Below are 24,327 nucleotides of genomic sequence, written 5' to 3' on the forward strand. Positions count from 1 at the left end.
TCACGAATATTATGTTTGCAGTGTTACTGTAGCCACATTGCTATTTAGACTTTAGCTATGCAATTGACGTAGGTAAAATTGCGTAGTTTAATTCAGCCTTTGCCCTGATGTATAGACGTACCAGTGGTGTGCTGGTCATGCCACTGAGCCTTGCAACTTGCACTGGGGCAGGCTCGGTGGCATGACCAGCACAATGGGTGACAATCCCCAGGAGACACCCAATGAACTTCTGTTTGGTAGAAGAGACAAACTTTTTAGCTTCATAAAGTTCTTCATCAGGTCTGGGGAAGGTAACCAAACAAAGTCTGAGTTAAACACAAGTTGGAACAAATTGTTAAGCATGAGGGATTCATACATGCTGTAAGAAATCACTTAAAATGAAGTGGATAATTTAGGGTTAGCAGGCAGTAGGCAGTAGGGTGCGTTACAAATTGTTGAATGAGCCATAAAAGCTGTGTCTCTATTTAGTCCATGGTTTTTAGCGTCTATCAGAAATATTAATTTAAGCTCCCAAGCATGCCTTTTGAAATTGTTGTGCAGGTTTTCTTTGAGGATGAGCACTATGAGATAAGATACAAAGCAATTGCTTTGTGAAATGTGTTAAACCACCAGTGATACAGTGTTTTTGTCTTTTGTCGTTCGTCTGTGTGAGTTCATTAAAGCTCAGTGTAGCTCAAAATCTTGTCCCTCTCACTAACAAACATTGATTCAATAAAAGATTATCTCACCTACCTTGTCTCTTTCATTAACATTATAACACTTAAACAATTTGCTTCCCATGAATTGTAACAAGAGATGGAGGTATTCATATTTTTTAACCCTCTAATTGAACACAATCGATGTTGTAATATACCTTTTCATTTAGCTACAAAAAATATTTTCATATTGGAAATCTCACTTAGAGGAAATGCACAATGAGTATATTTTTCACATTACTAATTAATTCAGCTGGAAATTAAGAAATCAGATCAAATGTGTGCTTTATGGAAACTCTCAGTAAATAAACTGTTTCACACATGCTATGAGGTATAAGGGAAGTATGGGGAGATTAATATTAATAAGAAAGAATGAAAATAAGGACTGTAATGCAGTGATTTTGTTTTCTTTTTGATAAGCTAAACAGAATAAACATGTTTAAATCTCAAGTATCAAAGGGGTAGCCATTTTAGTCTGAATCTGTGTAAACAACAAGAAGTCCAGTGGCACCTTATAGACTAAGGGTATGTCTACATTTCATTCCTCTTCCGATAGAGGAATGCAAATGCAGACATCTGAAATTGCAAATGAAGCGGGGATTTAAATATTCCACACTTCATTTGCATAATTGCGTTATGGCGCGACTTTGCAATAGCGCTATTTCGAGAGAGAAAACGGGTTTATTTCGAGATAAAACCCTTCCCTTATTTTGAGGAATAAGTGTTATTTCAAGGGAAGGGTTTTATCTCGAAATAACCCCTTTTTCTCTCTCAAAATAGCACTCTTGTGCTATTTCTAGACATGGTTCTTTCGAAAATGGGGCACTTCTTTCAAATATCCTGTAAACCTGCTCTAGACTGCAGTCTAGACTGTGGTTTCAATTTCAAAATAGAGCTTTTTCAAGCGCCATTACATGATTATGCAAATGAAGCGCAGGATATTTAAATCCCAGCTTTGTTTGCACTTTCAAAGTGCTTTATTTACATCTCTTTGCCAACAGAGGGATGTAGTCTAGACGTAGCTGCAGCGATATTGTGTTCAGCAGTGGCTCACCTCCATGCAGGCCCACAGACGAGGGGGGAGACAAAAGGGGCAGTTGTCCTGGGGCTCAGCAATTCAAAAGGACCCGGGGCTCCTAGCCACTGTCACCACTACTGCAGGACCAGGTGCACAGAAGCCAGGCAAAGGCAGCTAATCTTGGGTGCTTCAAGAAACAGGATTTCCTCCCCAAAACACTTATTTCCAGAACCACTTTTCAATATCTTCAAGATCCTTGGGTATGTCTAGACTACAGGCTTTTGTCTACAGAGGCTTTGTTGACAGATACTGTCTAGACTACAGCCAGTTCTGTCAACAAAGCAAGCCGCTTTTTCGACGGAGAGTCTAGACACTCTCTTTTGTAAAAGCATAGTGTGGATGCAATAGCGCCTTTTTTCGACATAATTCTGTCGAAAAAAGGCGTTATTCCTCATAGACAAAACTGCTGCGTTCTGTTGACTTACTGTCGACAGAACTCGGTGGTAGTGTAGATGCAGGTATAGTTTTGTCGACAAAAGTCCACTTTTGTCGACAAAACCCTGTAGTCTAGACACACCCCTTGTGTATAGATTTGACCTTTCAAAATTGTAAAAGGACCCTGACAGGACCCTAGACACCATTCACATTCAGAGGCAGACCCTGTCAGTCTCCTAGTGCACTCTAGGCTTCATGTTTTTTGTCATGGTCCACCTTATGATTGGAAAAGCCTCATGACATATACCAAAGTCCCTGCTTCTTTGAATCACTCAAAGTAAACTGGGCCATTTGTTTTTTAACTAAGTCAGTTCGCTTTTTTTGATTGCCCTGATTTGTTGACAAAGATGTGGAGATTTGTTGCACATATTTTGAGTGTGTCAAAGTACCATTTTTGGTATAGCACTAGATAAAAAATGATCCTGTGTGAGTGTAACCATGATGATCCAAGAAAACGAAAAAGCCACCTAATGATGACATGATGAAGTCACTATTTCCGTTGTGCTTGAAAAAAAAAGAGTTTCAGTCATTATGAGTATCTGTTTACTTAAGGAACATTGCCACCTAGCAACAGCCTAAAAGTATTCTCTCAGGCAAAACCCTAAAGAATAGCAGCAGCAGCAGCTCCTAGAACAATAGCATTGAAAAATTTATTTTTATTCCTCTACCACTAGCATTCAATGCCAGCTGGCTTTCTGCAGAACCCAGAGAGAAATAGCTAGCAATTGACTTTCAGAAGCAGACTTTAAAAGGCAAGGTACAGTAGTAAAGAAATTTAAAAGAAAAGACAAACTATGAGCTAAACATTATAAATATTTTTTATTTAATGAACACAAGTAATGTATCAAATATTTTAATTTAAGTGCTATTTTAAAAAAAATATAGGTTGAAGCAAAAAATCTTGTAGAAAGAGAACTTGAATAAAATAGGAAAATCATTAAAAGTCAGGAAAAATGCATGGACAGGCTATGGCTGTTGTTTTCTCATCAGAGTAAAAAGCACTGAGACAAAATCAACATTTTGATGTCCACACGTTTTGATGTCTCGCATTTAAGCTGTCATTGCTGTGGATGGAGTAGCTACTAGGGCACTTGTGCTTTTTTCCTCTTTCCTCTTCTTCTGAAAGAACTCCCTGTCCACACACGCCTTTGTCTGAAAGAGCTCTTTTGGAAAAAGGCTTCTTCCTCATAGAAAGAGATTGACCAATATCGGAAAAAACCCTCTGTTCTTTCAATTTTTTTCCAAAAGAACGCGATTGCAGTGTGGCCGTAAGCAAAGTTTTTTCAGAAACACGGCCACTTTTCTGAAAAAACTCTGTAGTGTAGACATAGCCTGGGAGTCATTATGTCTCATTTATCAAGGAAAGATTAGTTGCTGCGTTACCCTTTAACACCGTACATCTTTATTTGTCCCTTCCCTCCTCTCACTGTAGCATTAAACTTGCAAAGTGCTTGCATTCTTTGAAATACACTTGACTTTGTATTTAAAATTAGAACCACTGTAAATTAAAAATAGACATCAGAGCATATGGCCTAGAAATATGTTTGAAAAAACCAACAATATTTAGAACAAAAATTAGTACAAGTAATTCAACAAAATGATTGTTTCGGGAGAAGATACCATGTGCCAAAGTGACACACAAAGACAGGCCTGTTCAAATGGGCTCAGCGACTGTCTTCTTGAAGAAAAAGCATGCATGTATCGGTACCTCACTGAATCATCGTCAGAAGAAAATAGTGTAAGTGAACTCTGGAAAAGTAAGTGTAGACTCATAGAATACTAGAACTGGAAGGGACCTCGAGAGATCATCAAGTCCAGTCCCCTGCTCTCACACCAGGACCAAGCACCATCTAGACCAGTGTTTCTCAACCAGTGGTACGAGTATTCTTAGGGGTACTCTGGAGAAGTCTGGGGGGGGGGGAAGGGGGTTACGTCAATACAACTGACATTTGGAGAAAACTGAATTTTTGTTTTAAGTTTTGTAGTGCTTTATTATTTTTGTTCTTTTTACACCCAAAAATTTCATTGCCCGCCTGGCTACGAATAAGTTGTTTAAACAAATGTGTTGCAATGGTAAAAAAAAAAAAATGTGTGAGTCTGAAAACTGTAGGTACTGGGGGTACTTTTTTTTTTTTTTTTTTTTAAAAAGGGGTACTTTATAAAAAAAAGGTTGAGAAACACTGATCTAGACCATCCCTGATAGATGTATATCCAACCTGCTCTTAAATATCTCAAATAATGGAGATTCCACAACCTCCCTAGAAATTTATTTCAGTGTTTATCCACCCTGATAATTAGGAATAACAATTCATACAATTAATTAAGTAATAATTAAGACACTTTACCACAAAATAAAAACTTAGCCAAAACAGTACACATTTCAGATCTCAGTTTTATTTTAAATGAGTACAAAACACTAACAAACAATGTAGTTAAATGACACTGTATGAAATGGGAGAATAATGAGGCACAATATGTCTATAGAAATGTTTAAATCTGCAAACAAAAATATGGATGTAAAAACTAACTTTAGTTCCTAAAGAAGAATAGATTAATCTACCATAAAACACTCTCATCACACTCTCCTGGGTAGTGGGAAGCTTCATACATAGAATTTTCATTTTTAATGATCTGATAAGCCCAATTTAACATAATAGTTTTGTAACTTTCAGGCTGTGTCTGCATTGGCACCCTTTTCCGGAAAAGGGATGCTAATGAGACCAGTCGGAATTGCAAATGCTGCGGGGGATTTAAATAGCCCCCGCGGCATTTGCATGAACATGGCTGCCACTTTTTTCCGGCTCGGGGTTGTGCCGGAGAAAAGCGCCAGTCTAGACGGGATCTTGTGGAAAATAAACCCTTTTCCGGAAGATCCCTTATTGAAGGGAGGGATCCCTTATTGAATAAGGGATCTTCCGGAAAAGGCTTTATTTTCTGCAAGATCCTGTCTAGACTGGCACTTTTCTCCGGCACAACCCCGAGCCGGAAAAAAGCGGCAGCCATGTTCATGCAAATGCCACGGGGGCTATTTAAATCCCCTGCGGCATTTGCAATTCCGACTAGTCTCATTAGCATCCCTTTTCCGGAAAAGGGTGCCAATGTAGACACAGCCTCAGAGAATGAGGACAGAACAGGAGTACAAGACCAAAGTACTATAAATTTTGTATTTTCCCAAACTCTTCACTGATACTAACAGGCTTTACTAAAATAGTGAAATAGTTAGAAAAAGTTATTAACTAGTAAAAGAAAGTTCCTTATGGCCATGTTAGCCTGCACTTGTAACAAAAGATTTGGCTTTAGCTGTTTTGAAACAAACCAATCAACCAGTCTTGCATCATCTTGATAGAGACTGATAGAGGAAAAAAATAAAAAAGGGATGTAAATATCCTAAAAAGATGGCATTAGAGGGAGGAACTTAGTTATCTAAATATAGGAGGACATCAGGTGAAAGTGAAGTGTTAGGGTTAAGGTTCATACATGAAGTGTGAATATGCTAATATCTGGAAGCTGATTGGCTGAGATGAGCTGACCTGAAGAGTACAACCAATATACAAGGCTGACAGTCAATAGGCCTAAATGTGGATGTATATGGTATTAGCGCTACAGAAGCTTCAGAAGATTAACTGAAGAAAAGTAGAAGACTCCACAAGCAATTACCTGAAGAAACAGCACTAGAAAATTCTGAAGCAGCAGCAAGAGGGTTCCAGAGGCAACAGCTTTAGAAAGCAGTAATAATGTGAACCATTGAGGCAACAGCCCAAGGTCGTGACTGCAGCAGTCCCAGCAGCAGCAGCTGAGGCAGCAATAGCAGTGAGCCCAAAAACATCAGGATGAGCTTCTTTTTAGACAGTACTGCGGGACCAAAAATATGAAACAGAAGTGTAAATTGGAATTTCTGTCTAATTTTAAGGAGTGCTTGGGTGTGTATATGTTATGGGGTGTATGTTAATAAAGCTATATGCCTGTTTTTGAGTGAGATCCACCCCCTGATCCTGCAACTCGCTGATCAATGCTCACAGGATGTTAGTGTTATGCAAATGATTTTATTATATTTGTAACACTATGATAGTCTCTTTTGCATGCATATAAAGGTCATGCACACATCCTACATAACAGTATCAGAGTATATACACTAAAGGCTACGTCTACACTGGCCCCTCTTCCGGAAGGGGCATGTAAATTTCACGAGTCGTCGTAGGGAAATCCGCGGGGGATTTAAATATCCCCCGCGGCATTTAAATAAAAATGTCCGCCGCTTTTTTCCGGCTTTTAAAAAAGCCGGAAAAGAGCGTCTAGACTGGCCCCGATCCTCCGGAAAAAGCGCCCTTTTCCGGAGGCTCTTATTCTTACTTCAAAGTATGGTCTATTTCATCCAGTATCCTGTCTTCCAATAGTGGCCAAAAGCCAAGTGTTCTAGAGGGAATGAACAAAAGAGGCAATAATCAAGTAATCCATCCACTGTTGTCTACCTCCAGCTTCTAGCAGTCAGAGGTTAGGGATACCCAGGGCATGCAGCTGCATCACTGACCATCTCAAATAATAGCTACATCTGGACCTATATTCTATGTATATAGCTAATTCTTCTTTCACCTGAGTAGGTCCGGCCTTCAGAATTTCCCCAGCAATGTATTCCACATGTTGACTGTGCATTGTGTGAAGAAGTATTTCTTTTTGTCTGTTAATTTAATTGGAAGACCCCTGATTCTCCTGTTTTGTGAAGAAGTAAATAACACTACTTTATTCACTTTCTCCCACCATTAATGATTCTGCATGACCCTCCCCTTCTTAGTAATTTGCTCCCCACAATAAAAATTCCCAGTCTTTTAAAATCTGACTTCATAATCTTTCCAACACACAGCTCATTTGGTTAGAATCTGCCACAGGTACCAGGATTTTGTTGCAAAAGACTGCAAAATGTTAGTTAGTACTTTTTGCAGGAAATAACATACAATAAAATGTAAACCAGTAGTTCTCAAACTTTTGTACTGGTGACCCCTTTCACACAGCAAGCCTTTGCATGTGACACCGCTTAAATATATAAAAAGATCTTTTTAAAGTTTATAATATCATTAATAATGCTGGAGGGAAAGTGGAGCTTGGGGTGGAGGTGACCCACCCAATGTAATAACCTCACAACTCCCTGAGGAGCCCTACCCCCAGCTTGATGTAAATGAATAAACAATATTTTCTAATGAGTGAAACTATAGTGTTTTATATGGAAAGGACACTTCCAGACCCCACACTAAGACTAAGGGGATGTTGGAATAGTATTTGGCCAAGAAAGCCCCATCACTCAGCAGCTGCAGAACACGTTCCAAATAGAGACTCTGCTTAAAAGAAGACTCTGACAGTCATACAGAGGGAGTGTGAAAGAGAGCCTATCCATGGGAAGGAAGCAATTGGGTTTATAGTTTTTCTGGGGTAGAGAGATCCACAGGGCAAAGGCCTGGTCTGTGGGTAAGACCTGACTGGGAGGCCAGGGGCCTGACCCTTTCTCTCCCTGCCCCCTGCCTGGTGAGAGGGAACAAATGGATATTGAAAAGTGAGCTGGAAAGCGCCAGCTAACTGTCTGAATTGTGAGGAATGTGTGAGAAAGCCCTTCTGGAAGAAATGCAGATTGCTGTGACCTTGCTCCAAACTGAACAGAAAACATGGGAAGGTAGGACATGGTCCGGGGACTCTGATCTGGGGTATCAGCTAGAGAGCTTGGAGATTCTTCTGGGTCACCTTACTTTCCCCTCCCTCTTTACGTGATCAGGAGAAACTGTGGGATGATGCACTGCACATCAGATTTGCAGAGCAAGGCTGTTTGAAGATGCTGGGTAACTATTGCCTGCCCACTAGACCTGCACACCCCTAGTAAAGCCCATTAAATCCTTGGTAATAGGATGACTGTCACCCTTAAAGCTACAATCCCATATATTATATTTACTGAAAAGGCAAATCCTTCTATAGTTACAGCTGCATAACAGAATGTTTGGCTAGGTTTATTAGCATGTGTGGGTAGCTACAGGCTGTCACTGGTGAATAATTTAGAGAATAATTTTGCCATATTGTAAGATAATGAGGGCTATATTTATATTCTGATCATTCTGTTCTATGGGCTATCCTCAGCCTGACCCTTCAATCTTATTCTCAACAGATAACAGAACTAATATGTAAAGCAGCAAGTATAAAACCAAATAATAGCTTTTCATTTCATTTACATGTGTATGGCAATGTTGCTGAGATTCATAATTCATCTGCAAATCCAGTTCAATACAGTTGATAGGAATTTGACAGCAAAATGACTGTATGGAGACCATCCAAGATATAGCAGTTGTATTAATTAATGGTACATCTAGACTGCGTTGCTCTTTTGGGATACCTGAAGTATCCTGAAATAGCAACAACACGTCTTTAAAAGTGCCTGCTATTTTCCAATATCCAGTAGTGGGTGCACTATTCCAGCATCCATTGTGGAACGAGGGTTAAGGGATTTGTTGGAATAGTGACTCATTTAGAAATTTGGCGCTGAGTACACAGTGCCAAATTTCAAAATAAGCTCTTTTGATTTAGAGTCTAAATAAGTTATGCAATTTGCTTAGTGCAAATTGCGTAGCTTATTTTGACAGAAGGGTGCCTTCTAGACGTACCCTGAGACTTTATCTCCTGTGGAATCAATCTCAAACCAATCTGACACTTTTGATTTTTCATATATGGTTGTCTGAGGGTGTGTCTACGCTGCAGGGCTTAACTCAAAATAAGCTACCCAAATTGAGCTATATCAATTGCGTATCTTATTTCTAAATAGGGAACACCTACACAGCACTTATTTAGAAATAGAGCACTCTTCCTCTGACTTCCCTTATTCCTCATACAGCGAGGGTTACAGGAGTCAGAGTAAGAAGTCCTCCAGCTTGACAGTATTTTGACACTATTTCGAAATAACTGCCTACTGTGTAGAAGCAAACTAAGTTATTTCGGAATAGCGCTAGTTATTTCAAAATAGTGTTGCAGTGTAGACGTACCCTGAGATGTCTCTTTTCAACCAGCATATCAAGGGTTATGCCATTGTTTAAATACAAGTGCCAGAACATAGAAAATGTACAACATTCTTCAGTAGTCATGGAGAATACAGAGATTTGAAAAGGCAGCATCCCATGCCTTTCATTGGTAGATGTAAGTATAAAACTAGTAATTGTTGTCACAGTTTCAGAATAACTGCAATTGTATTTCCTTTCAATCGTCCTGAGGCACACACTTTAAGACTTCTGGCTCCCAGACATCACCTCTCTTAGGCAGAGATCTGAATCTCAGTCCATCTTCCTGACCACAGGTTTTAAAACAACAGCAACCTGGAATTACATTATTATAGCCCCCAAAAGACAGACTGCCTAAAAAGATCAGTGGGTGCACATTGCTTTGCTTTCTCTCTGAAGGTATGAACAGTGTATTTATTGGCCACATTTATTAGTTACCACAGTGCTTCTTCTAACCAATAGGCTACATCTAAACTACATCCCTCTTTTGAAAGATGGAGGTAAATTAGGCAGATCGAAAGTACAGATGAAACGGGGATTTAAATATCCTGTGCTTCATTTGCATAATCACGTCACAGAGTTCTTTTCAAAAAGGGTATTTCAAAAGTGAAACTGCTGTCTAGGCATGGTTCTTTCAAAAAACCCACCCCTTTTTTGAAAGATCTTGTGCACCTCATTTTTAAAGTACAGGATCTTTCGAAAAAAAAGTTTTTTTCGAAAGAACCACGTCTAGACAGCAGTTTCACTTTCGAAATACCCTTTTTCGAAAGAACGCTGTGACAAGATTATGCAAACGAAGCATAGGATATTTAAATCCCCGCTTCATTTGCACTTTTAATCTGCCTAATTTACATCCCTCTTTCAAAAGAGGGATGTAGTTTAGACATGCTCTTAGAGAGAAAGCATATTAAACAACAGAAGAATCCACATCCATGCTAGAAAGCTTACTAGAGGTTATCCCCAATTTCAACCTAGATCTGTTGTTGGATTTAGTTCTTCAAAACCTACAACTAGTTTTTCCCCAGGGCTACCAGTTCCCTCCCTCTTAGATGCCCTCAACTGGGCAGATTGGCTGTTTCTCAAGCCTTGGATGATTGCCTTCTACAATAGGTAATCAGTTATCAAGAATTTTCTCCTCGGGCATAACTTCAGGATTTTTGCATAACTGAAGTTGAGGAATTTGTATTTACCTCTCCCCTAGGGACTCCTAAGGAATTCCACTTAATAGTTATTGTCCTATTAAGGACAATATAATCTTTAAAACTCCCAGGCCTTACATCTGTCACATCTCTCCCCAGTGAGATTACATATAATCTCAACCACAATAATATATACATTTAACACAAAATAAGGTCTGAGATACTCTAGGAAATATACAACAAATAACCACTTTCTTGGGACTTCTCATACAGTTAAGAGAGTATCAAAGAAGGGAAAGTGAGAAAGAAAGAATGGAGGAAAAATTTAAAGTAATACAAAAATGATTAGGGATACAATCAAAAAGTTTTTTTTTAAAGCATGTAGCATATGAATGAAGATGTAGAAAGGTTCATTTTGTTAATAGTTAATAGTTCATTTTGTTAATAGTTAATAACAATTAAAGTTTGAACTAAACTAGATTGAGACAGGAGGCAAACTTCTAGTTGCACCGCCCACCCCGAGAAGGGGCAGCTGTTGAGGAGCTGCTGCTTATCCAAGCCAAGAAGGGGAGGAGAGAGTGCTAACACACCGCATTACTGATTCTAGTAGATCCTGTTATATGTAAAATGGATGGTGAAGAGAAATTATACAGACAGTGGGAGTAAAATAATGGTAGGAAATTGGGGTTTAGCTTGAAAAATTAAGAACAATGAAATAAGATATGAAGAATCTTTGTGTGAAGGATGGGAACTGTATGGTGACTGATCTGAAAGAGGTGGTAGAAGTATGAAAAAATATTTTCAAGGACTGTTAAATGAGAAGAGAGGGTCATGGGTGCACGAACTGCCAGAAAGTATGGGGGACTCTCAAAAGGTGTTGATACCTGTGGGGAAAACAGAAAAAGCTCTAAATAAGATCAAGAACACCAAAGCAGCTGATAAAGATGAAATAACCATTTATATGATCAGTGCAGTTGGAATAAAAGAGGAAAGTGGCTTCATAGATACTTTGTGTTTGCAAGATCAAGCAAGGATACCAAATGACTGGAACTCATGACTGATTGTGCCTCTTTGGAAGGATAAGGGTGATGCAAATGATTGGGGCATAACCCTGATGAATGTATCTCCCAAAGCAGCGTTTCCCAAACTAAGGGCCACAGGAAAAAAATACTGAGCCTCAGCATGGTTGCTGGGGTGTTCTGGGCTTCCGGAGTGCCCGTGTGGCACTGGGTCCGCCAAGCCCTTGGCCAGCCTGGGCATAACCTGCAGCCCAATGTTCTTGCTCCCGGCAGAGGAGTAGCTAGGGGAGGTCGGGAGCGGAGGAGTGGGGGGAGAGGAAAAGGAGGAGGAGGGGAGAGCCGACCACCGGAAGCAGCACTGGACAGGGGAATCGGGGCAGGCTTTGGAGATTTGGGGCTGGGGGCAGCCAGCCTAAGCAGAGCTGGCTGGGCGGCAGGGGGCTGGCCGGGAGATCGGGAGAAGGAGTAGGGGAGAAGCGGCTGCTGAAAGCAGGGCTTGCCTAGGGCATCGGAGCTGGCTGGGAGAGATTGGGGGGGCCGGTGAAGCAGGGCTACTGGGGGGCGCGAGGTCGGGGGTAGGGAGCTGGCCGGGGAAGATGAGCGGGGGGCGGAGGGGAGAGAAGCGGTCGCCGGAAGCAGGGCTGGACGCGGGCAGCAGGGCTGGTCAAGGGAGATTGGGAGGAGAAGCGGGGGAGAACTGGCTGTCTGGGAGGTGGTTGGGGGAAGTGGGGCTGGCCAGAGATGGAGCGGGACTGACCTGGCCATATGTAGATCTCGGGGCGCTGCCCCCCCCACCACCACCCCGCAAAGCACAAGTGAGTCTGGCCTGGGTATTCTATTGTGCCTCCCGCCCCACCCCCTCGAGTAGTTGCGAACTGGCTGGCTGGTAGACACACTCATGCAGCCTGAGCATATTTAGCAGCCAGGCAGTTAGAAAGTACAAACTGATACATCTAGTAATAATAAAACGTACCTAATGAGAAAATACCAGACATGTTATATGTATGGTATTTTCTCTGTTTGATTTTTATGTGTTTATATTTTGGGGCTGCAAAAAACAGTACTGAAAAAAAAGGGTTCCAATGAAAGTAAAAAGTTTGGGAAACCCTGGTCTAACCAGCTTTCTGTCTGTCTTACACTCCATTTATCCAATCCATATTCTTTAACTTGATGGCAAGAATATTGTGGGTGACCATATCAAAAGCTTTGCTAAAGCTGGCACTGGGGGCTTTGGGAGGACCAGAAACAACTTATTTGAATATTCATCATTTGATTAATGAATATGCAAATGTGCAAATGAATGTTTCCGGTCCTCCAAAAGTTCGTGAATGGATTTACTGGTCCCCGTGTCAAAAAGTTTGGGAACCCCTATCCCAAAGTCTTTGAGAGATTTGTGGAGGCAAGTCTGAGGAACAAGTTGAAGGAAAATAAGAGAGGAGCAACATGACTTTAGGAATGGAAGGAATACTATAAGCACAGAATTTGCAATGAGATAGAACTCTGAAAGAATGATAAATAGGAGGCATAACTTACGTAGTACATATTGATTTTGAAGAATGCAAAAGATAATTCTGTTGCAGCTGGTATTTGGAGTATTGAGATGGATGGGCTTCAAGAAGTAGAGACAGAGGAGTTGAATTAAGTGTGGTCACAGTACATGGAATTTCACAAAGTTGTGATGTGGTGGTGAGACTGAGACAAAACAGTGTACTTCCTCCCCTTCCCTTCATACTATTTATGGTGTTAAGTAGGATATCCAAGCCTGTGGTAATGCAGAGAAAAATAAAGTATGTTGATAATCTGGCCCTTTTGGTTAACAGCATAGAGGAATTGACAAATACGATATCAGAGTGGGTGTATGTTTGAAAACCATGATTTGAAGGCAAACACACACAAACCCTCCACAAACCCTGAATTATTCAAGTAGGGAAGGTAAAAGAAGAGCTGTTAGAATCCTAGATGATTAGGTCTGGAAGAGACCTCAGGAAGTCATCGAGTCTAAAGCAGAACTAATTCCTACTAAATCATTCCAGACAAGGCTTTATCAAAGTGGACCTTAAAAACCAATAAGGATGTACAGTCCACCACTTCCCTTACAGTGCTTCATCACCCTCTTTGTGAAACAGTTTTTCTTAATATCCAACCTCCACTACCACCACTGCAACTTGAGACCGTTGCTCTTTCTTCTGTTATCTTCCACCACCGAGAACAGCCTCGCTCCATCCTCTTTAGAACCCACCCCTTCAGGTAGTTGAGGGCTGCGATCAAATCCCACCTCACGCTTCTCTTCAGCAGACTAAATAAGCTCAGTTCCCTCTGCCTTTTCTCATAAGTCTTGTGCCTCAACCCCCTAATCTTTTTTGTTGCTCTCTGCTGGACTCTCTCCAATTGTCCACATCATTTCTGTAGGGGAGGCCCCAAAACTGGACATAATACTCCATATGTGGCCTCACCAATGCCAACTACAGGGGAATAATCACATAACTCGATCTTTTAGTAATGCTTCTACTAATTCAGCCCAAAATGCAGTTAGCTTTCTTGGTGACAAGGGCATATTATAATCCTCAAGTCCATTTCTGCAGAACTGCTGCTTAGCCAGTCAGTTCTCATCTTCTAGCAATGCATGGAACTCTTCCATCCTAAGTGCAGGACTCTACATTTCTCCTTATTGAACCTCATCAGATATCTTTTGGCCCACTCCTCCAATTTGTCTAGGTCACTCTGGGCCTTATCCCTACCTTCTAGTATTTCTACCTCTCCCCCAGCTTAGTGTCATCCACAAATGTGATGAGGATGCAATTCCTTCCATCATTCAAACCATTAATGAAGTTGTTGAACAAAACCAATCCCTGGTGCATGCTGCTTGACTAGACATCAAGCAATTGATCACAATGTATTAAGCCCAATGACTTAGCCAGCTTTTTATCTACCTTATAGTCCTTTCATCCAATCCGTACTTCTATAACTTGTTGGCAAAAAAACTATGGGAGACTGTATCATGTCCTCTGCTTTCCGCATATCCACAGAGCCACTTATTTTATCATTGAAAGCAATTAGGTTGGTCAGACATGTCTTGTCCTTGGTGAATCCACTTTGAGTGTTCCTGATCACGATCCTTTCTTCCAAGCACTTCAAAATGGATTTGCTGAGGACCTGCTCCATGATTTTTCTGCAGACAAAGGTGAGGCTCATTGATGTGTAATTCCCCAGATTCTTCTTCTTCCTTTTTAAAAGATGGGTACTATATTTGCCTTTTTCCAGTCATCTGCCACCTTTCCTGATCACAATGAGTTTTCAAAGATAATGGCCAATAGCACTGCAATCATATTAGCCAACTCATTCAGCACTCTCAAATGCATTGCATCTGGCCTATGGACTTGTGCATGTCCATCTTTTCTAAATAGTACTTACCCTGTTCTTTCACTACTAAGGGCTGCTCACCTCCTTCTTATTATATTGCTTGGAATTACAGAGTTTAGAAAAAAAATCACTTGAAACACAGAAATCTGAAGCAGTTGCAAGATTCCATTTATTTCATAAAACAGAACTAAACAGAACCAGCCAAAACTGGCTGTGCTGACCCCTAATGACATAACTCAGTTAGTATAACAACAAGATCTACAATAATCCAGTACACAACATATTCTCCCCCCCTTAATAAGAATGTCCCCTTAATAAAAGCAAAATGCAGGACTATGTAGCACTTTAAAGACTAACAAGATGGTTTATTAGATGATGAGATTTTGTGGGCCAGACCCACTTCCTCAGATCAAACAGTGGAAGAAAATAGTCACAACCATATATACCAAAGGATACAATTAAAAAAATGAACACATATGAAAAGGACAAATCACATTTCAGAACAGAAGGGGGATGCGGGGGGGGGGGGGGGGGAAGAAGGTAAGTGTCTGTGAGCTAATGGTATTAGAGGTGATAATTGGGGAAGCTATCTTTGTAATGGGTAAGGTAGTTGGGGGTCTTTGTTCAATCCCCCCTGGAGAGTGTCAAATTTTAGCATGAATGACAGTTCAGAGGATTCCCTTTCAAGTGCAGATGTAAAAGGTCTTTGTAGCAGGTAGTTAAGTCATTGAGACAGTGTCCTTTCTGGTTGAAATGGCAAGAAATTGTTTTTTCTTTGTGATCCTGTCTGATATCTGTTTTGTGGGCATTAATCCTTTGACGAAGTGTCTGAGACGTTTGTCCAATGTACATAGCAGACAGACACTTTCGGCACATGATAGCATAAATTATATTTCTGGATGCGCAGGAATATGTGTTCTTGATCTTATAACTCACTTGGTTAGGTCCAATAATGGTATCAGCAGAGTGAATATGTGGACAAAGCTGGCAACGGGGTTTGTTGCAAGGAAAGGTACCAGGGTTGGTATTAGTGTGATATGTCTTGTGGTTGTTGGTAAGAATCATCTTGAGGTTAGGTGGTTGTCTATAGAAGACTATGGATCTGTCTCCCAGAGCCTCTTGGAGTATGGTATCCTGTTCCAGTATAGGCTGTAGTTTATTGATAATGTGTTGGACAGGTTTAAGTTGGGGGTTGTAGGTGATGACAAGTGGTGTTCTATTGTTGGTTTTCTTGGGTCTGTCTTGAAGTAGATGGTTTCTAGGTATTCGTCTGGCTCTTTCAATTTGCTTTTTTATTTCTCCGGGTGGGTAGTTGAGATTTATAAATGCTTGGTAGAGATCCATAGTCTCCTATAGACAACCACCTAACCTCAAGATGATTCTTACCAACAACCACAAGACATACCACACTAATACCAACCCTGGTACCTTTATCTAACTGATAAAGGGGGGTGGGTTGCTTAACTGAGTAGTCTATGACGCGATGGAACTGTCTATATAAGACTACCTGTTAATGAAATCAGAGCTGGTTCTCTTCGGAGACAGGCCGCTCTCTATTGTTGTGTGCACTCTTCAATAAAGAGCTTATGATTGAACCTTGCTGGTTTTGCCTGTCTCTTCGCGGTCAGATAATGAACGGACGCCATCTGGGTTCGAGTCCCTGACAGTAATAATAAAGTCCTTTATGTTTCACAACAGTCATCAGCTCTTGGGACTTCTCATCAATGTACATCTATAAATACGCTTGACTCAGATCAATCTTGCTGAACTTTTGTTCACCAGGCAGGCCCGCAAAGAGGTTATTGATGCAGTAAAGAGGGTATTGTTCTGCACACAACACCAGGTTAACAGTGACCTTAAAAATCTCTGCAAATCTGAATAGAACCATCTTTCTTTAATATTGGAATAATTGGAGTGGCCCAAGGGCTATGGGTAACTGGTATGAGACTTCATTTGTGACTAGGTGCTCCAGGTCCACTTCAACTTTTGACCTGATGACATATGGAACAGTTCTGGCTTCCAGTTATTTGGTTGGCTGTCAGTTTTAATGTTCAGTTTCACAGTGATTCTCCTAATGCTTCCCAGATCCTCTTCAAAAACAGCAGCATGTTTCTTTAATACATTGGTCAGACCAGTTTCTTACTTATTCATCTCATGTACTTCTGCCCAATTCAGCTGGATCTTTCTAAAGCCACGATCTATCCATTAAGGCACCATGCATCTGAAGAAGTGGATTGTTCCCAAAAAAGCTCATGATACTATATACAATTTTTGTTAGTTTCTGAAGTGCTACAGGACCACTTTTTTAAAGTTTTTGTAAGTTACAGACTAACATGGCTACCCCCTGAGACTTTTTAACATGTTTTCCAGCCTCATTTTAAACTTTTTTTTTTTTTGTGTGGAAAGCATATGGTTGTGGTGGGCTGGGACTGTGGTGAGAAGGGTGAATCAGAAGGAAAGCATAAGAGAAGACACCAAGAAACAGTGAGGAAGATGAAGAATACTTTGGAAAGGCAGACTCTTGTCATCATACCTTTAAAGAAGAAAAGGGTGGGAACCCCAACACCTTCCTACCCATGTCTTGAACCCCAGAGTGGCCAAGAATGGTGGATACTTCAACCTTGCCGAAACAGGAAAAAAGCACGGCTATGTCTAGACTGGCATGATTTTCCGGAAATGCTTTTAACGGAAAAGTTTTCCATTAAAAGCATTTTCGGAAAAGAGCGTCTAGATTGGCACGGACGCTTTTCTGCAAAAGCAACTTTTTGCGGAAAAGCGTCCGTGGCCAATCTAGACGCGCTTTTGCACAAAAAAGCCCCGATCGCCATTTTTGCGATTGGGGCTTTTTTGCGCAAAACAAAACTCAGCTGTCTAAACTGGCCCTTTTGCGCAAAAGTTTTGTGCAAAAGGGACTTTTGCCCGAACGGGCACAGCATAGTATTTCCGTCAAAAGCACTGATTTCTTACAGTAGGAAGTCAGTGCTTTTGCAGAAATTCAAGCGGCCAGTGTAGACAGCTGGTAAGTTTTTCTGGAAAAGCGGCTGATTTTCCGGAAAAATTAGCCAGTCGAGACACAGCCCACAGGTTTCTGCTGTGGGTTCTGCTCTTCTCTGCGCCTGTTGCTAGGGCTACTGGGCTTTGCTAGAAGGGCGCAGCTGAGTGTGTCTCAGGCCCGGGTAGGATCGCGCAGTGTGATGGGCAGGATTGGGGGAAGCTGGGCTGACGGGTAAGGGCAGGGGGGGGGAAAGATTCGCCACAACCCGCAAGGGAGCGCCCGTTGCCCTCCTCAGTGGGCTGCTACCAGCACCCTGAGGCAAAAGCGAGGCAGGGGGCAGTTTAGCGATTGTGCGCGCGGCGCGAGCCCGGAGAAGCCCCGCCCCTCGGCTAGAAGCGGAGCCGGAAGCTGCGGGGGGGAGAGGGAGGGGCGAGACGTTTTGATCCTGCCCTTGGAATCGGAAGCTCTGCCCTCAAACTAACGGCTCGCGGGCTGGTAAACTCCAGTGGCCGTTCCTTGGGCGCAGCCATTTTGAACCGGGGTCGCAACCAATAGGCGAGCGCGCGCCAGGGATCACGTGGTCAGGGGCGGTTGGGGAACCAAGGAAACCTCCCCACGCGCTCGCTTGCCGCCGGCTGCTATAGCTACAAAGGGGCGCGGTGAGTGCGGCTGGCTGGGAGCGCGCGGTGCAGAAGGGTCAGTGGGGGAAGGGGTCCGAGGCTCGGGGCATGCGCCAGCCCGGGGGGGGGAGGAATAAGGGTGAGCGCAGCAAGAGGCAAGTTGGTAGGAAATCGAGGAGGGGTGGAAGGCGCCGTGAGCCTCCCCGCGTACTGGGAACGTGCGCGTGCACCGGGTTGCATCCCTCGGGGCCGTGGAGCGTATTTGCCACTAATTTTGAGCGTGCGGGCGAGGTGCGCGCTTAGTTGATTGGTATGAAGACCCCCCTCCCCCAGTCTTTCCGTTACTCTCTGGCACTAGCAAGTCGGGTAAGTGAGAGGGGGGTTTGCATGAGATCAGAGGGAGAGGAAAAGTGGTGCCTGCAGTTAGGGAGGTCAGACCATTCATGGGCAAGCCTGGGTTTATCATTTAATCCTGTCAACTACCTGCATCTAGGGTTGCCAGGTGTCCGGTTTTGAACCCGACTGTCAAATATTCTGTTCTGGAAACAAATTGAGAAAAGATAATTGTCCGGTATTGGAGATTTGGATGTAATGTCAAGTGTGTCCAGTATATTTGTTGAAACCATCCGGCAACTATACACTATCCTCCCCCTTGCTGCCTCTGTGTCAGAGGCAGCATGGGAGGGGAGGCAGGAGCCAGGAGCCAGTATCATTACTCCCCTGCTGGCTGCCCCACTGCTGGCTCCTCCCCCATAGGCTCTCAAGGCTCTCAAGCTTCCCTCCCCCCCACTGTCCCTGCTGCCACTGGGGGTTCCCAGGAGTTCCCCAGCAAGGGCCACCTGGCTGTTAACAGCCCTGCTACGTCTGGGAGTTCCTTGGCCAGCACAGCTCTGTTGCCATCAGGGTTTTCCTGGGGTTCCCTAGTCAGGGTGGCCATGGCCAATTTCCCTGCTGGAGCTGGGACTGCCTGACTGCTGCCTGGTCCTGCTGCTAGGTTCCCCAAGTGGTGCTTCCGTGCTGCTGCCTGGCCCTGCTGTCATTGGGGTTTCCCAGTCAGGGCTGCCTGGCCATCACAGATCCGCTGCTTTCCGGGGGGATCTCAGGATTCCCTGGCTGGGGTCGCCCAGCTGCCACCAATCCTGCTGCCAGGGGCTCTCCAGCCACCTGACCCTACTAATGGGGGGGGGGGGAAGGTTCCTGGCTGAGGCGGAGGTTCTCTAATGCTGCCTGGCCCGCAAACCCCACATTCTCTTGGTTGGTTCCCACTCCTGGGGCTCTTTGGTCCAGCAACATTCATGGCCTTGCTGGACTATGGCTGTTGCGGGACTAGATAATCCCAGATTTGGGGGATTCAACCTGTATTATGGTAGTGCCTACCATCCATTAAGACTCCATTATGCTAGGTGCTATACCAATGCATAATGAGAAGAACTTACACTCTAAGTATAAGATGAGAGGCACAGATATATTGGGAAGCACAGGGTAACTATTAGGTCGTTATTCCAGTTCTAATAAGAAAACTCAATTTCTGTTACAGTGTTCTACCTACACTCAGTGAAGCAGCTTCTTAGTGGTTGAATTGACAAGTTCTTATTTTGCTTAGAATCATAGAACCATAGAGCTGGAAGAGACCTCAGAAGGTCATCAAGTCAAGCCCCCTGCTCTAGGCAGGACCAATCCCAACTACATCAACCCAGCCAGGGCTTTGTCAAGCCGAGACTTAAACACCTCTAGGGATGGAGACTCCACTACTTCCCTAGGTAACCCATTCCAGTGCTTCACTACCCTCCTAGTGAAATAGTTATTCCTAATATCCAACCTGGACCTCTCCCATCTCAACTTGAGAAAATGTAAGCTTATTTTCTACAGTTGGACCATCCCATAGTAGTAGACTAGATTTCAGTGTAGCAAAGCACCTAAACATGTGCTTAACTTGCAACATGTGAGCTGTCCTAAAAGCAAGGATCACCATCTATGCATTTCATTGCTGGATCAGGACCTAAGTCAACACCAGTTTAAGGCACTGAGCATTACACAGGAAGCACCCAGCATGTCGGAACTTGGAGCCTTGATACATTAGCTTTATAGCCATTGTTACATTGACTATATCTGTGAAGGTATCAATGTAGGGATTTTTCTTTTCCCTCCATCTCATTCAGTATAGTAATTTAAACATAATGATACTGTCTTCCTGTATGTGCTGAATTGCCTGAATGTACGCTTTATTTATTTTTTAATATTGTATGCCTGTATGTTAGTGCTGAAAGCATGTAATAGTACGCTGTTCAATGGAAACTGTCTTATTTTCTTTCTCCTTCAGTTTAGAGAGATACTCAGCACATGAATAGAAATGATTGACTCAGTTAAAATAAGAAGACAGTGCAGCTTGGATTTTTATTCTCACTATGAATTTCTCTGTGCTGTACAAGGCTGTGTTCCACTAAAATTTGTGAAAGCTAATGTGAATCAGGGCATTCTTGAGATAAACGCAGATCGCTTAAAGACTGCTGACTGGACGCCTCTTGTGAATGCTATCAGGCATAATAAGACCTTGACTTCTATAGTAATAAAAAGCTTTCATCAACAGGGCCTTGGAGAAACAGGTTCGTAATGATCACTTGAGATATTAATTATGTCTGTCTAGATGGGAATTAATTTCAGGAAAACTGGGGAGGTTTTTTTTAATGGTCTTAGGTAAAACATAATAGGCCAATCTTGTGTTGATAGTAACAACTCAGATAATGTGGTATAAATAACATGAGCTGGAGACTTTTTTTTCCCTCCTTTTAATGGTCCATTAAACGGTGGTGATGATAAATCCAAGAGGTATAAAAGAAAGCTTCAGGCATTACTTCTTGGAGATAGGAAAGACTTCCTATGGCCAGTTTGTTTGTTAGGAATTTTTTTTTGCCCTCTTGTTTGGGTTTTGGCTTCTGTGGGAGATAAAATACTGATTAAATGAACCACAGTTATCTGATATAGAAATTGAGGTGTGTACTGGGGGGGAAAGGAATAATTCTTCAGATATCACAATCTTAAAACAAAGAAATAGGATGGAATTCTGGCCCCATGTAAATCAATGTAAAAAATCTTACTGATTCACTGGATTTTACCCCTGATTCACTTCTGTTATTTATTAGGGACTGAAAGATATAAAACCTACTTTAGAAGACGAATTCCAGCAATTCGATCAAAAGACCTGACTAGTCAATTATGTAAAGCCATCAGAGGTTGTCTGAACATATCAAGTGCTCTAAAAAATTTGGAACTTGAGGGACTGCTTCTGAGAGAGCGTGATCTAATACTTTTAACAAAGGTAAGACTTCAAGTACATCTCTTCCCCTCCCTCCCCCTGTGTGCACTTAGCAATAAAGATGTTGGGTGAGAATCTGTTTTTCCACTTTTTACAAGCTTCTCACAGATGTAGCTGGAGCTATGGGTAGCTAGCTTTAAGCTTATTTGTGCCTTTGATTATTCTGAGGGTTGGAGAGGCCCCTAGTGTAACTTGTTTAAGACAGACCTAGGGACCTCTCAAAGTTAGTGTAGACTCCTCAGGTTGTCTGCATGTTCTAGCACTATCCTGGCCTGATCCCTTCCCTAGGGCTTAAGAGGGAGCTCTTAGAAGGCAGATTTACAGGTATCTTCTACATGTTCTGTACTAGGGGAATTCTCCCTTAGAACCAAATAAGGCTTTTGTGGCCTCTTTGCACCATTCTGGCCTTTTGCATGCATGAAGGATCCATAGTGGGAGGTACTACCAGTGCTTTTTCTTCTGATATGTGCTATTAAAATACTGTTATTCAGGCAATTTAACTATGTTTTGAATTATTTTTATTTTGAAGGGATTGGCCAAGACCTCATCTTTGGAGAGCTTGTCATTAGCACGTTGCCCAATTGGGGATGGAGGACTGGAAAGTAAGTTTTGAAATTATTTAAAAAAGTAGTCTATAGTTATTAGGGTTGTAAAAGCTCGTTTAAGTGGTTAAACAATATGTTTAAGCAATTAGCCAATTAATCAATAAAGGGGAAGCAAGCAGAGTAGCCACTACAGCCCAGCTGCAGCAGCTCACTGCTTGCCACTGGGCTGGAGCGCCCTTCCCAATGCAGGCAGGGGCTGCAGGCAGGAGCTACGCTGGCTGGGACGCTGGAGCAACCCATGCCTGTGGCGGGCCAGGGTGTCATGCAGGAAGGGGCTACTCCGGCATCCTGGTCAGAGCAGCCCCTGCCTGTGGGGCCAAGCACCACACCGCGGGGCTGGAGCAGCGCCCCGCTTGTGGCAGGTGGGGAGCTGCTTCAGCCCCCACCTGTTAATCTTAACTGGTAAGCCTCATCTGTTAAGGGTGAGGCTTAACTATTGTGAATGTGAAGTTTCAACCAGCATCTACGTCTTGTGTGATTCTGCTTTTGAAATAGCTTTTTAAAAACCTCATTGTTCCATTCCTATTTTAATCTATATTGCTTATAGGAGAAAAGTCATGTTTACGTTGAATATTGTGAAAATTTGCATTTCAAGTATAAGACTTGTCATTATTGTGACTACCAATCATTTGTGTATGTGTATTTGGTTTTGAACATTCTTCACACTGAAATAAAATAGTATCTTACCAGCATACTGCAAGTAAACTAACTGTTATGTTGAAAAGTTACTTCTACAAATCATGAAATACAGTAGTTTCCTCTTATCATGTGCAGTATCTATACTGCTTTAATGTGCCATATAAAGCAATTCTGAAATATACCTATTTTAAAGATATTTGATGTTCTGTATGCAAAAAGTTATGAAACAGTTAATTGATTCTTATCTTGGTCTTCTACAATACTTCATTCAAGGCTCTAGGTCCTTTCCAAATGTCCGAATTATACTTTTATAACACCATAGTGAGAAACATAGTAAGTATTATTCATTTTAATGATTTGACCTTAATTTTTTTTCTTTTTAACTTCAGCAATCTGTCAAAGTGTGAAGAACTCAGCCAACATCAAATCTATAAATTTTACAGGATGTAATTTAACCTGGCGGGGAGCAGAACACTTAGCTAATGTCTTAAAGGTAACTTGCTTTTTGTAAAGGCAGATCTTTAAATGGATTCATGTACTGTACATATTGTAATTCATAGCTGTCTAGTATGTAAACAAAATTTATTTACATATTTAATATTAATAACATTCTGATACTATAGGAAAAGCCAAAGTGTAATTTACTGCTAGTGTAACATTGAGTTCCCAATAGTCCTCTTAAGATGATGTCGTCTCATAGCAGTTACCTTCCTGAACAAGAGATGCATATATGGCTATTTTTTTATTACATACCTGAAAATAATATAACATTTATATGACAAGAAATAGTTCTTGCCACACGAATTTTTAATGTGCTGAGCCATATTATTAAAGATTATTTAATGTAATCATAGTTCTACATATCCCAGTTTGTTCAGGTGTTTTGGGTTCCAATTCAACCTGGTACTTAAACATCTGCCTAACTTCAAACGGTGAAGTCTATGAGACTATTTACATGCTTAAAGTTACCTTCACGAGGCCCCCTGACTTGCAATGCGATTGGTTTCTGGGAAAGCATCGCAAGTTGGGGGCGTCATAACGCAAACCCTCATTTACGGTAGGCGCCATACGCTGTCGTAAATGCAGGCCAAGGATGTAAGTTGGAGTTTTTTGACTCCTTCTGAACTTACAACCTATTTTGTAAGCACGAGGGGTTGGAATTTGGGCTGTCTCAAGTCAGGGGCCTCCTGTATATGCTTCTGTACCACCCTGAATTATGGCCTATGAGAGCAAAAATATTCATTCTCATTTTAATTGTTTGCACTAAACATTAGCTATCGCCTTTTTTATTAATAAAGAAACAAGCTAAGCTTACATATATATCAATAGTTCAAGGAGCCATTGTACTTCTGGCAATGCAACCTCCTCTTTTATCCCAAGCATTGAAGGCCTGATCCAGTGCCCATA

General features: G+C 42.0%; 1 protein-coding gene across 4 annotated transcripts in view; it reads left to right on the forward strand.

Moving 5' to 3' along the window:
• The first annotated feature begins 18,166 nt into the window (after positions 1 to 18,166).
• Positions 18,167 to 24,327, forward strand: part of CEP78 (centrosomal protein 78) — a 60,094-nt gene continuing 53,933 nt past the window's right edge. The window contains exons 1-6 of one of the 4 annotated variants that reach the window (XM_075931741.1): positions 18,167 to 18,402; positions 19,967 to 20,123; positions 20,684 to 20,966; positions 21,504 to 21,679; positions 22,206 to 22,278; positions 23,310 to 23,413. In XM_075931741.1, the coding sequence (XP_075787856.1) occupies positions 20,714 to 20,966; positions 21,504 to 21,679; positions 22,206 to 22,278; positions 23,310 to 23,413 (606 nt within the window). In that variant the 5' untranslated portion in view covers positions 18,167 to 18,402; positions 19,967 to 20,123; positions 20,684 to 20,713. Of the gene's footprint in view, positions 18,403 to 18,452; positions 18,730 to 19,966; positions 20,124 to 20,683; positions 20,967 to 21,503; positions 21,680 to 22,205; positions 22,279 to 23,309; positions 23,414 to 24,327 lie in introns of those variants that run through there. The other 3 variants (XM_075931742.1, XM_075931739.1, XM_075931740.1) reach the window with 3 other exon arrangements.

This window comes from Pelodiscus sinensis, chromosome 6 (genome assembly GCF_049634645.1).
Source record: "Pelodiscus sinensis isolate JC-2024 chromosome 6, ASM4963464v1, whole genome shotgun sequence".
Classification (NCBI taxonomy): Eukaryota; Metazoa; Chordata; order Testudines; family Trionychidae; genus Pelodiscus; species Pelodiscus sinensis.